Source organism: Mya arenaria, chromosome 3, assembly GCF_026914265.1.
Source record: "Mya arenaria isolate MELC-2E11 chromosome 3, ASM2691426v1".
Lineage (NCBI taxonomy): Eukaryota > Metazoa > Mollusca > Bivalvia > Myida > Myidae > Mya > Mya arenaria.
The window spans coordinates 89,438,564-89,452,634 of NC_069124.1; the positions used below are offsets into that span (position 1 = coordinate 89,438,564).

Sequence of the window (14,071 nt, forward strand, 5' to 3'; positions counted from 1 at the left end):
GCATAGCACACGAGACATGTTCTATCTTGGTAGGTTTAAGGTTCAGGTCTATGCCATCTACCTGCTTCATTTTATCATATATGAGATGATACTTTTAATTTCCAAATATAACCATTCTTACATTTGTCGAGAAAGGTTGTAACATAAAATCGCAACACATTGTACAAGTTCTTGCTCGCGATAAATTATTCAGCTCTGTCATCCAGTTTGGGGTAAATGAATTCTCTTTTCTGGTTTATATAAAGCTTTAAATACGATTTCATCACCCAAACCATGCATAATGGAAGCCAAGAAGGTATTTAAAATCATGGCTTTTGTATTTACATAATTATACATATAGTTGCAAAATAACCTTGGAAACTGGTGGATCGTCTTATGTCACAAATGGTGACACCTTTAATACACAATTTATGAATAACTAGTTACTTTTTACACTTTAGGCAGCGAGCTGTCAACTATGTTATTATGTTTTAAAATACAAAGGCTACCGTATAAATCGCCGCAAGACGTCGTCTTCAATAGGAATCCGATTACAGGTTTTACTATGAAGAATTAGCATTGCGTGACCAGTACACACTGTGGAATGTTTACAATAGTTTTCGGCGATCTTCTTTAAGTAATTCATCTGTATGTGCAGCCAATAAGCCCGTAACCTTCTATTAAAGCACTTGCTTTAAGTTGAACGCGATACCCCGAAAAAGGAAAGGCAAGTACTCCGCTGTAAATCTGGATTAACGCTTTTAACGTGACCTGCTTGGATTATTAAGAGAAGGGCGAGGCTTATTCCTCAATTTAGTTGAGGGGGCACCACAATCCTCTACATCAAAGTTGCGTTCGGCGCGTTAATCGAGGATGGATAACCGAGGGTTTGCGGCGGACTGGTACGGGCGATCCATGCCGCCCCCACCCCAGCCCGGGTACGAGTATAGCCGTCGTCCGGAGAGAGATGATCGCTACAATAAGAGACGCAGGGTAAGGCTTCAGTGTTTTTTTTATCGTTTTTTAGAGTAAACGATGTATAATGGTCACAAGCTGCAGGGTTGGATCAAGGATTTGTCTTTAGAGGGGGCTTTACATAAGAGCGCTGAACCAGATATTATTTGGTTTAAAATGTTGGCATGTGGGCTTTAATAGTTTCTAGTTCGAAAGTAAAGTTAGCTGCATGGCTTCCTTATCCTAGCGTGCTAGTGTACTATTTTTTCTTATAATGTAGCGGTAACATTTGCATTTAATACATCGCAAAATAAAGATTGTGACGTCTCCTACCGAACGTTTCGTGGTAACCATTGTTCGCAAATGTTACCTTTAATACTGCAGAAAATGCATTTGCATTTATATTGAGTAAACAGCTAAATACGGGTTTAAACCATCTAATGAATGTACTTTGAATTCCATGATATTTTACATTTTTAGAGTTTACTTAAACTTTAAATATTATTTATAAATATCGGTATTGCGGCCTGGCCGGCCAACTTCACGTACATGTTATAATTTCTCTTTCAAATAAAACATTTATTTGTCAGTTTAGGCTGTTCATCTGATTTTAAGTAAAACTTTCAATTAGTTTGTGTCACCTCTATTTTGCCGTAACCTCTTAATTCTGTATAAACGCCCCTGCCATTCTCTGTATAAACGCCCCTGCCATTCTCTGTATAAACGCCCCTGTCATTCTCTGTATAAACGCCCCTGCCATTCTCTGTATAAACGCCCCTGCCATTCTCTGTATAAACGCCCCTGCCATTCTCTGTATAAACGCCCCTGTCATTCTCTGTATAAACGCCCCTGCCATTCTCTGTATAAACGCCCCTGCCATTCTCTGTATAAACGCCCCTGTCATTCTCTGTATAAACGCCCCTGCCATTCTCTGTATAAACGCCCCTGCCATTCTCTGTATAAATGCCCCATATCATTCTCTGTATAAGCGCCCCTGTCAATTTCTGTATAAACGTCCCTGTCAGTATCTGTATGAACGCCCTTGTTATTCTCCGTATAAATGCCCCTGTTATTTTCTGTATAAATGCCCCTGCCATTATCTGTATAAACGCCCCTGTCATTCTCTGTATAAACGCCCCTGTCATTTTCTGTATATACGCCCCCCCCCCCGTCATTCTCTGTATATACACCCCTGTCATTCTCTGTATATAAGCCCCTGTCATTCTCTGTATAAACGACCCTGTCATTCTCTGTATATACGCCCCTGTCATTCTCTGTATAAACGCCCCTGTCATTATCTGTATATACGCCCCTGTCATTCTCTGTGTATACGCTCCTGTCATTCTCTGTATAAACGCCCCTGTCATTCTCTGTATTAACGCCCCTATAATTCTCTGTATATATGCCCCTGTCATTCTATGTATAAACGCCCCTGTGATCCTCTGTATAAATGCCCCTGCCATTCTTTGTATAAACGCACCTGCCATTCTTTGTATAAATGCCCCTGCCATTCTTTGTTTATACGCCCTTGTCATTCTCCGTATAAACGCCCCGGTCATTCCCTATCATTCTCAGTGCAAACGCCCTGTCATTCTCTGTTAATTCAGGAGTCGAGCAGTTCGAGCAGCTCTGACTCTCGGGCGCGATGGAGTGTGGAGATTCCACCAGACGGTGGGATGTGGGCCTGGGTAGTGGTGCTCGCAGCCGCCCTCCTCCATGTATGCAGCGAGCTTGTATACTTTGTCTTCTATGACACTATCGTGATCAACAAGTACCGGAACCTGCGCCTCGCAGGACTCGGCAAAACACCCACGGACTTCTACGGCGAGTTCATGGTGTTCGAGAATGTGAGATTCACCGGAGGTTCGTCTAAAGCTTCTTCTTTGTGTACTGCAGCTATTCTGTCAATGTCCACCTAAAGTTCAAACCAAGTGGCACGTGGTTTTGAATGATCCATTCAGAATCAAAGCATTTATATGGCTGTATCCTTTACGAGAACATACTCTTTTTTTCTCATTTTTTCGCATGGTTTTAAGTTGGCAATAAAGGTATGTTTTTCAAGTACGTTTTCTTGTTTACATGACCGCAACAGTTATCATCTCAATCAATGGGCGTGACTCGCGCTTTGTGTTAAATGTAATAAGAAACCTAAATCAGTATAATTACAATGCTTATCATGTCTTAAATTTGCCTAGCAGACAATGCATAATTATACGGGTGTTTGATAAATTTAACAGTGAATGTTGAAAAAGGTTAGTTTCAGTGTTAATACTGGTAATAAACAATTTTGATGAATTTTACGTGGCAATTTTGGTGTCCAAATTTGTCCCGAGGGGTAGTTTTAGAAGCATGAAATATTTTATAATAATATATACTTTTATGAAAAAATATTTTCACTAATACTAACTGCTTCAACAATGTTATTCGGCGTCAAGACAATGATTTGTTGAATGTATTGTTCCACATACAAGTATTGCAATGTTTAATGACAATCTTTTTAGTTTTCGGTTGTGGTACATTATACTTAAGTGAACAGATATTTGAGAGATATGATACTTTATATGAATTGAACCTCATGAAACCTTACCATCAAGACATAAAATGCGACCCACCTGTATCGTTGCTATGGTTACTTTAATGGTTGATGTTACAGCACTTCTCACGTTTCAGTATTCTTCATAAATCCCATTTGCCTATAATGAAACTAAAATGCTGTACCACATGTGATTACTCATACCATGGCACTCCCATTGCAGAGATTGTGGCGGCATTTTTCTCCGTGTTCATCGGTTACAGGGTGGTGGCGGCGGCGGGGGCCTTCTGTGTGCTGGGAGGCTTCCTGGGCGCCTCGTTCGTCGCGCCTAGTGAAGAGATAGAACTCGTGGGGTTCCTCGTCGGCTTCCTCGGTGGTAAGGACACTGCGTGCTCACATTCTTTACAGAAATTCATTTATAACTGGGCATAAATTCAACCAAATTTAAAGGCTCATTTAAGCAATTATGTTGTGTTATTAAATACAAAACACTTCTGAAAGTAAGAGAACACAATCATATCACGTCTGTAAGTTAAAACACTAACTTATTTTTATTAAAATAACTATAAAAAGATATTAGAAAATATTAAAAATGATACTACAAAATGCATATTGTGTCGGCAACAGGACTCGAACCCGGTTACTGTAGGTCTGCAGTCTTGGACCATATTCATTACACCACTGGAGGCAAATACAACTGAGGGTTGCTATAGTCGGGTTGCTTGATTATACTTAAGGACAAAGCAATTAATTTTGTTAACAGTTTTTGCTATCAGTAGTAAGGTGGTGAAATGAATTCCTCATTAAAACACACCTGCTACTCAGGGGCGGATCCACAACTTGACGTCAGAGGGGGCACAACTAAGGGCACGACCTTTTGACATTTTGCTCCTCCCTACGGACCGAAATTGCAATAGTTTAAAAATAAGCAGTGGGGTTCGGATGTATTCCCGCAAGAAAATTTCAACATTTTAAAGCGTTTTTTTACCTTTTTCTTCCCAATTGACTCAGCGATATGCACAATTCATAAATATAAACAAATGTAAAGGGCAAAACAGGGAGTACTGCCTTTAATGTGCTGCGAATTTCGGATTATCGTGAACACACCCAGCCCATTGAAATATACCTGAAATATATATAAAAAAGAGTAGAAGTGTAATTTGCATCCTGAAGATTTGCATGTAAAGTTATATTGAGTGGAGATAACATTATGATTATACTCTTCAAAATAAGGCCACACAAAGAGACCTGTTTTTCTCCCACCTCAGATAAGTAGATCAAATAATTTAACCATGCTAGATATTCTTATCTTGCCCACGGGCGAAGATAAAATGCCCGTATGGAACTCCTTTTAATGGTCACCACATTGTAATTACCTCCCTTGTTGAAGACTGTCGTCAATAGCATCAAGGAAATCTTGTTTAATGGTATATTTAGAACGCTAATTAATTATTTCTCGCTTCAAATGTCACCATAAAACAGTTTTCACGCACCATTTAAGAAATAATGCTTCATTATCCTTAGAACTATTTAAAAAGACCGATTTGTCTATCGACATTTACTTGATCATTGCGTGCATATCCATGACAACAACGTGATATCGCATATCCATACGCAGTTATTTTCACTAAGCACAATAGAGTTCCAGCACAAAATACATTTTTACTTAATTTTGTGGGAGGTGGGAGAAAAAGCATCTACCATAGCCGCTCGTGTAAGATAGGTTCATCCCGACCCTCACGCAGGGTGTTTTGCGGAAACTCGGTAAACCTCGTTTCCGCAAAAGACCCTACGCTCGGGTCGGAATGAACCTTAAAAAGCTGCACTCTCACAGATTGAACGTTTTGACAACTTTTTTTATTTTTTGTCTGGAAATAAGCCAATAATTGCGAAAATCCATGGAAGGAAGTTATATAAGACTGCTGACAAAAAATCAGATCGCAGATTTTTATATTTAAGTTCAAAAATTGATGTTTTATGCAGTTTTCTTAAACCGTTAGTAACGGGTTAAGCCATAAAACATTATTTTTCGAACGGAAATATGAACATCTACAATCTGATTTTTTGTCAGCAATCATTTATCATTGGTTTGCAGATATTAACGCAGAAATTTGCTCTTTCCAAGACAAAAAAAATAAAAAAAAGTTGTAAAAATGGTCAATCTGTGAGAGTGCAGCTTTAATTGGTATATGAAGCACGCATACAATGTTTATTTTCATTCATAACATGAACATGATTTGAATATTGAACCAACTGTTTCCTATGTGGGTGGGGCATAGTAGGTTTGTATATTGGATCAGCATGGAAAGGTGTTATTCTTGTGGGTGAAGCAAAGTATATTTATAAAGTGGATACACATCGAATGATCTCAGTCATATTGTTCGGACAGTGTAAGTTTGTATTGTGTACATGTTTAAAAGTTTACTAGAAGAAAATGCACCCAATCCGGTACAGCCGGTCCTTTCATTTGATTCTACTTTCTCGTTCGCCACCACACAGCTTAGTGATATCTCGTTCGCAATCACACAGCTTAGTCATATCTCGTTTGCTACCACACAGCTTAGTCATCTCTCGTTTGCTACCACACAGTTTAATCATATTTCGTTCGCAGCCACACAGCTTAGTCATATCTCATTCGCTACCAGACAACTTAGTTATATCTCATTCGCTACCAGACTGCTTAGTTTTATCGTTCGCTACCAGACAGCTTAGTCATATCTCATTCGCTACCAGACAGCTTAGTTATATCTCATTCGCTTCCACACAACTCAGTCATATCTCGTTCTTTACCACACAACTTAGTCGTATCTCGTTCTCCACCACACATCTTAGTCAAATCTCGTTCTCTACCACACATCCTAGTCATATCTCGTTCTCTACCACACAGCCTAGTCATATCTCGTTCTCTACCACACAGCCTAGTCATATCTCGTTCTCTACCACATAGCTTAGTCATATCTCGTTCTCTACCACACAGCCTAGTCATATCTTGTTCTCTACCACACAGTCTAGTCATATCTCGTTCTCTACCACATAGCTTAGTCGTATCTCGTTCTCTACCACACAGCCTAGTCATATCTCGTTCTCTACCACACAGCCTAGTCATATCTCGTTCTCTACCACACAGCCTAGTCATATCTCGTTCTCTACCACATAGCTTAGTCATATCTCGTTCTCTACCACACAGCTTAGTCATATCTCGTTCTCTACCACATAGCTTAGTCAAATCTCGTTCTCTACCTCATAATTTAGTCATTAATCTTTCGTTACCACACAGATTAGTCATATCTCGTTCTCTTCCACACATCTTAGTCATATCTCGTTCTCTACCACACAGCTTATTCATATCTCGTTCTTTACCTCCCCATGTAGTCATATATCTATCGCTACCACATAGCTTATTCATATCTCATTCTCTACCACACAGCTTATTCGTATCTCGTTCGCTACCAGACAGCTTAGTTATATCTCGTTGGTTACCAGACAGATTAGTCATATCTTATTCGCTACCAGACAGCTTAGTTATATCTCATTCGCTTCCACACAACTCAGTCATATCTCGTTCTTTACCACACAACTTTGTCGAATCTCGTTTTCCACCACACATCTTAGTCAAATCTCGTTCTCTACCACACAGCCTAGTCATATCTCGTTCTCTACCACATAGCTTAGTCATATCTCGTTCTCTACCACACAGCCTAGTCATATCTCGTTCGCTTCCACACAACTCAGTCATATCTCGTTCTTTACCACACAACTTAGTCGTATCTCGTTTTCCACCACACATCTTAGTCAAATCTCGTTCTCTACCACACAGCCTAGTCATATCTCGTTCTCTACCACATAGCTTAGTCATATCTCGTTCTCTACCACACAGCCTAGTCATATCTCGTTCTTTACCACACAGCCTAGTCATATCTCGTTCTCTACCACATAGCTTAGTCATATTTCGTTCTCTACCACACAGCCTAGTCATATCTCGTTCTCTACCACACAGCCTAGTCATATCTCGTTCTCTACCACACAGCCTAGTCATATCTCGTTCTCTACCACATAGCTTAGTCATATCTCGTTCTCTACCACATAGCTTAGTCATATCTCGTTCTCTACCACATAGCTTAGTCAAATCTCGTTCTCTACCTCATAATTTAGTCATTAATCTTTCGCTACCACACAGCTTAGTCATATCTCGTTCTCTTCCACACAGCTTAGTCATATCTCGTTCGCTGACACACAGCTTAGTCATATCTCGTTCTCTACCACACAGCTTATTCATATCTCGTTCTTTACCTCCCCATGTAGTCATATATCGTTCGCTACTACATAGCTTATTCATATCTCATTCTCTACCACACAGCTTATTCGTATCTCGTTCTCTACCACACAGCTTGGTCATATCTCGTTCGCTACCACACATCTTAGTCATATCTCGTTTGCTTCCACACAGCTTAGTCATATCTCGTTCTCTACCTCACAGCTCACTCATATCTCGTTTGGTACCACAAAGTTCAGTGTTATCTCGTTCGCTACCTCACAGCTCACTTATATCTCGTTCTCTTCCTCACAGCTCACTCATATCTCGTTCTCTACCTCACAGCTCACTCATATATCGTTCTCTACCTCACCGCTCACTCATATCTTGTTCTCTACCACACAGTTCAGTGTTATCTCGTTCTATACCTCACAGCTATAAAACCAGCGTGTAGAAACTGTCCATATAAGTAGTTTACAATCTCTGGTCACTGTTGCTTGGCAATAGTTGCCATATAATACCGATCAGCCTAGGTTATTGTCCTTGAAATCCAATTCTTATTATCTCTTGTCACAACAATGGTAAGACCTCTGTAGGTGTTGTGTTACAATGGAGTCGAACTCGTCGTTCTGTTTTAACCACCATGATGCATGCAAAATATCGTATCCGTCTCATTCACAAAAGTGAGCATACGTATATTTAATACATATAAAACTATCAACTATGCCAAATTAAATCCGTTTTGAACGAAGCCCTATAGTTTTACTGGACAATTGAAAATTACTTATACCCTGCCCATATGGTTAAACTCCTTGTTTTTTTTCGGTACATAAATGTTTTACTGTCATTGGTCGTGGATTTTCTTTCCCTGTGATAGTTATCATTCTAGTTTTAATCATAAACACCATTTTATCGAAATGTATTTGAGTGACTTTCAAACGATATAATAAATAACCATAACGGAATGTGGTGCTTTAATTATTTTGAGGAGTATATTTACAAGGAAAACATTGCATGATGCACAGATGTTCAATACATTTTTTTGGTTTTTATTTCAACGAATGCAAACATCGTGTAGCCCCATACACCAGGAGCATGATTGCATGTTCGTGCATACCTGGTATTAGTTCATCATGGGATGAAACACAATTCTTCTACACTCTGTATTCAACTTATGACCTTGCAGGTATTGGCGTGTCATTCTGGCGGTTCGCAGCTTATGTCGCTGTGATGGAGTACTTCCGGCGTCACAGGATGGCCGCAATCATCCTGTCAGGAATGGGACGCGTCGTCGGCATCTTCGCCGGTTATGGCATTCTTGCGCGTCCATTGGAACAACTCTGGCCTGATGTATGTCATTTAGCCACGCCCTGTTAAAACAGTGACTGTATATAACTTTTAATTCCAAAATAAATTTTTGTGTCCCCTGCGATACATGGCAGATATAAAGGGACTACTTTAACGGTGTCTTAGTCAGCGTTGTCGTCGGCGTCATACCTTGGTTTCCGACCAATAAGTTTGAACGACGTGATGGTCGTGGTCAGTAGATGACCGCTATTGATTCTGGAATCAATTCGTGAAAGGTCATGGTGATGTATAATATCCAAAAACATGAGTGTAGTTCATATTGTCTTAAAATATTATTCTGCAGAGCGACGCCACGGAGACTGACATCACAGATATGACGTCATGGAAGGTGTACTACCGGTGTCAATGCGCCATGGCAGGTGTGGCATTTGTGGCGGCGCTATTTATCCGTCCGTTGTCCCTTGCAACCGCAAGACGCGGGGATGGCTGTGAGGTGTTCCTCCGGGTCCGCGACACACGCGTATGCCGGGGAGGGATGCTTATATTCCTTCTCTTCGTCTATTTCATCTACTACTTCGGTAAAAACATGCGTTTTATTTTGTAAGACTAGCATTCGGTTACCTTCTACATTTCAAATTACAAAAACAAATGTCCCGGTAACTTAATACCGGTTTTGATTTACAATTTTTTTTTATCTCATTAAAAATACTCTCATCTGTTGTATCATTTCATGAACATAATTAATAACTTTTATATATTAACAGATGTGGGTTAACATCCCGGCACTTTACCATTGATTCTTATAGGGGAGTCCCTGCCTGCCACGGAGCTTGTAGACTGGCTGTTTAAGGAGGGCTTCTCCGGGGAACACACGCTCGGCATACTGTTCGCACTCGCCAGTGGCGTTCTTCTCGGATACCTTCTCCTCATCTTCTGGTAGGTTACCGTTAATTAATTGTAACACAAATAATTTGAAAAAAGGGCTATGTTTAAATCTCTCCGAAATCAACGATCGCGGTATTGGCATAACCCTGGATACCGTCGTCCACGGCTCACAAAACTGTTTTTAGTTGATCAACCCAGTTACTTGAAGTTTAGTACACGCGTAACAAATGGCAATTCGTATATGTGAAGCAAGGCCCATAACTCTGGTTTCAATAATTGTCGAGCTGTGCACTTTAATCGACTGAGGAAAACGTATTTTGTGTGTGTGTTCTTATTCACAAATTAAATTCATATACGAACTTTTTTAAAAGTATTTCTATATTATTTCATATAAAATATAATACATGTATGTATATATTTGATGCTCCATACATTACTGTAATATGCACGTTGTAGCAGATGTACGTGAGGCAAATACAATTCTGTATTATATGTTTCTCTCTGTCAGGCCCAAGAAGAAGAAGTTTTACGACACGATGTTATGGCTTGGACTGCTGTGCCTGCTGATGGGGCTGCTCACCCTTCAACTTCCGGTGTTCACGGCACCCTACACCTCCTATCTCTGCACATACACGATCGTGTTCGCCGCCTCACAAGGTCATTTGTACACATACACATGTTGCTGTTTATTATTATTATTTGTTAACCTTTTTCGTATAAACACGAACTCCACTCCCCCAGAGAAGGAAAATGTGTCAAAGTAACTGGGTCGCAGTTGTAACAGGCTGAACAAATCCTTAGGAAAAAAACGACCAAGTGCGTTTTCCGGGTGGATGTCTCACCGGACCTGTGCTATGTCTTTATTTTCCTTCCTTTTCCTATGCCCTCCTACACACACCAAGATGGGACCAATAGACCAATGCATTATGAATGCAGCTTTAGGGATTTAATGAGACTCTTGGAACGCTTGTAATCTCATTTGACGAAACAAATGAAGTTGGATGAGTTTTCGAGATTCATTAGTTATAATGTGAAAATGAGAATGCGTTATTTTTTTCTTTTAGTGATGTTCGAGTCAATTCTGCGGTATGTGATTCCTATCGCGTTCGGGAGACAGTACATCCGGTGGGTGGAGGGACTGCTTGGGCTGGCTGCAGGGGGTGCCACCATCGCAAACAACTTCATAGCCAGTAAGACTAAGACTTGTTTGTAACTAACCAACTGCAAACTCGGTTTGCTTAACGTCCGATTGTCAGGCCGGAAGTCTTTCTTCACATATAACCGTCGTAGATGGTCCGCGTTGTTTTCGGTTACTTTTCACTAAGCTTTTCACATCAAATAATATGCATATTAAAAATTCAATCTATGCAATTTTATTAAATCCTTGAAAAAAATAACACAAAAAATAATCAACGTATATTTCAGAGGAGTTACGTAAGAAGGATGGGGGCGTGGACAACGTGTACTATTTCGCGGGCGCCGCTTTTCTGGCGGCTGGGGTTTTGGCCGTCGTCACCATGCAAATCATCTTATGCTTCAAGGTTAGATTGTTATAAACCATGTAATTTTTCACTTTAACTGTTTTGATATTTGATATCAAATCATGCATATTGCCAGATAAAATGTGACACCTAGTGTTAATACTGCACATATATTATATAGAATACGCAGATTAGGGTGATAGGTCGTCGTCTGAGGCGTGCTCAAACTTTATTCGTTGTCCATTATATAAACTCTTTCAAAATGTTCACATGTAAATAAGAACACATGTTACCATGTGCACGTAGACCCAACGGTAAAAGTCTGTCATATCCCAAATCGAGAAAGTTTTCTTGCATTTTTAATTGCACACAACAAGTTTGCGTTTTTCAGTGTATATGCTGTAATTTAAAGTGATACTCTTATTTAAAATCAATACATACGCATGTATAACAAACTTCAATTTGGACTGATAAACCTTGAACTACTTGCTATATAATGTATTATGGAAACAAATATTACTGATAACAAGGTGTTACCCAGGACGGCCTGTATTTAATTACAGAAAACGCAAAAATATTAAATGATTGGTGAATGCTAAAAAAATTACTATGATCTAATATTTCACATAAGGTAGAAATACCGTGTTGTATGCACATTTCTTTCAAATTAAAATCGGTATCCTTCATAAGAACAATTGTTTTTGACATTTAACAATGCTTTTTGGAATATTTAAACAATATTATTAAATGTGGTAAATCTTACTTGGGAGTAAGAGTGCATCTTTAAATTGTTGTATTCTGTATGGTTACTTCAAAGTCATTATTTTGTGCAACTTTTCCGACATTAAAATGAATGAAGATAACGCGTATTTGTTTTAAGTATGACAATCGCATGAGTGGAGCAAAGGCCCATCATTCTGGCTCTTAATTGTCGAGTTATATGCCCTCTGATCATGTGAAAATAAGTAAAATATTTGTGTATGCTTGAATACAAGTTTTTCCTCTAAATCACTGCAATCTTTAAATAAAACATTTGTGTTATCTCATCAGTTTAAAGACCGGAACCACGAAAAGGAGTCGGTAGAGCCTGTTATCCAGGAAATGAGCCGAAATGAGGAGCTGCGGGCAAGCAGACGCGACCCCTCCCCCGCCAAGAACTACTTGGGATACTCGTACCGTGCATAAACAACGGCGAACTTATAAGTGGGTGTCTGTGGTCGACACAACTACGGGCAAGATGTTAGCTGGGACCAATACCAATGCCATATACATGTATATCTAGATGTCACAGTTGTACACAGTGTGTAAGCAATGTCGTTTGTGGGCGTTGCAGATATGACAAGACTAAGGATGGTATTTTAGCGTATGCCGTGCTCTATGCGGCAACAATTTATTAAATTATATTTCGATGTGTTTCAGCTTGTGCGACCTTTTGCTGCCAAATTATAGCATTTAAATATTTACTTTTAAGTATTATATATTTGTACACTTTCTCATGACATGTACATATTCGCTATCACGGTATATGGGAGATATTATGTTCGTATATGTAACATTCAATTGACACCTTTGTTCACCCGTCCAATTAAAGTAGGACCATTTTACGTTTGAGAGCTGTTCAAATATTTGAAGGCGGATTATTTGCTATTGTCAACTGGATTGAAACTACAGAGTTTGTATTTAGTTATTGGATAGCATTATCACTATTTGTATTTTGTAATGTACCTTTTTACATGTTCTATAAAAAATTGTCCTGCAATGTATCATGTACTCGAACATTTAAACAATGTAAATAAAACTGAAAAACAAACCTTTGAATTAAAAATAGCTCGTAGAATAGTTATGTTTACTATGAACGTGCATGTCCTAGCTTTTGCAAGCGCACGCCAGACAATTAAGTATGTTTTGTTTAGTGATGCGTCGTCTGTGTCTACGAGGAGTTCACAGTTTGGCACACACTATGTTGAGTTCGGAACAGTATATAGAAATCCGGCGGTCCGTCAGACTTCATATTGAAATATACGTCGCACGAGATTGTTTTCAGGTGATGTGTAGCGAATGTCTTTCCTCGATGAAAAGTATTATGACTTAACGGTGCAGGCCGTCGCAATGTAGTCCGGTTCCAGGCTGATTCCGGAAATTTGAAATCGCACTTGTATGACCTGACAGTAAAGTTGGAAGGTAGTTGGTAGTGCGTGACGGCATCGTCTACTGATCTCTGCGTGACGGCATCGCCTCCTGACTTCTGAGTGACGGCACCAGCTCCTGACTTCTGAGTGAGGGCACCTCATCCTGACTTTTGAGTTACGGCACCGCCTCCTGACATCTGAGTGACGGCACCGCATTTTGACTTCTGAGTGACGTCGACGCCTTATGACTTTTGCGTGACGGCACCGCCTCCTGACATCTGAGTGACGGCGACGCCTCCAGACTTCTGAGTGACGGCACCCCCTCCTGACTTCTCAGTAAGGGCACCGCCTCCTGACTTCTGAGTGACGGCACCGCCTCCTTACTTCTCAGTAAGGTCACCGCCTCCTGAGCTCTTAGTGAGGGCACCGCCTCCTGACTTCTGGGTGACGGCACCGCCTCCTGACTTCTGAGTAAGGGCACCGCCTCCTGATTTCTGAGTGACGGCACCGCATCCTGACTTCTGAGTGACGGCACCTCTTCTGACTTCTG

General features: G+C 40.1%; 1 protein-coding gene across 1 annotated transcript; it reads left to right on the plus strand.

The window, feature by feature from the left end:
• The first annotated feature begins 557 nt into the window (after positions 1-557).
• On the plus strand, positions 558-13,202 carry LOC128229221 (uncharacterized). The gene is made up of 10 exons (XM_052940970.1): positions 558-972; positions 2,541-2,796; positions 3,690-3,842; positions 8,905-9,068; positions 9,370-9,604; positions 9,833-9,962; positions 10,420-10,568; positions 10,976-11,101; positions 11,337-11,452; positions 12,443-13,202. Exons 1-10 carry the CDS (start codon positions 853-855, stop codon positions 12,575-12,577), a joined length of 1,584 nt encoding a protein of 527 aa, XP_052796930.1. The 5' UTR covers positions 558-852; the 3' UTR covers positions 12,578-13,202.
• The last annotated feature ends 869 nt before the right edge of the window (positions 13,203-14,071 follow it).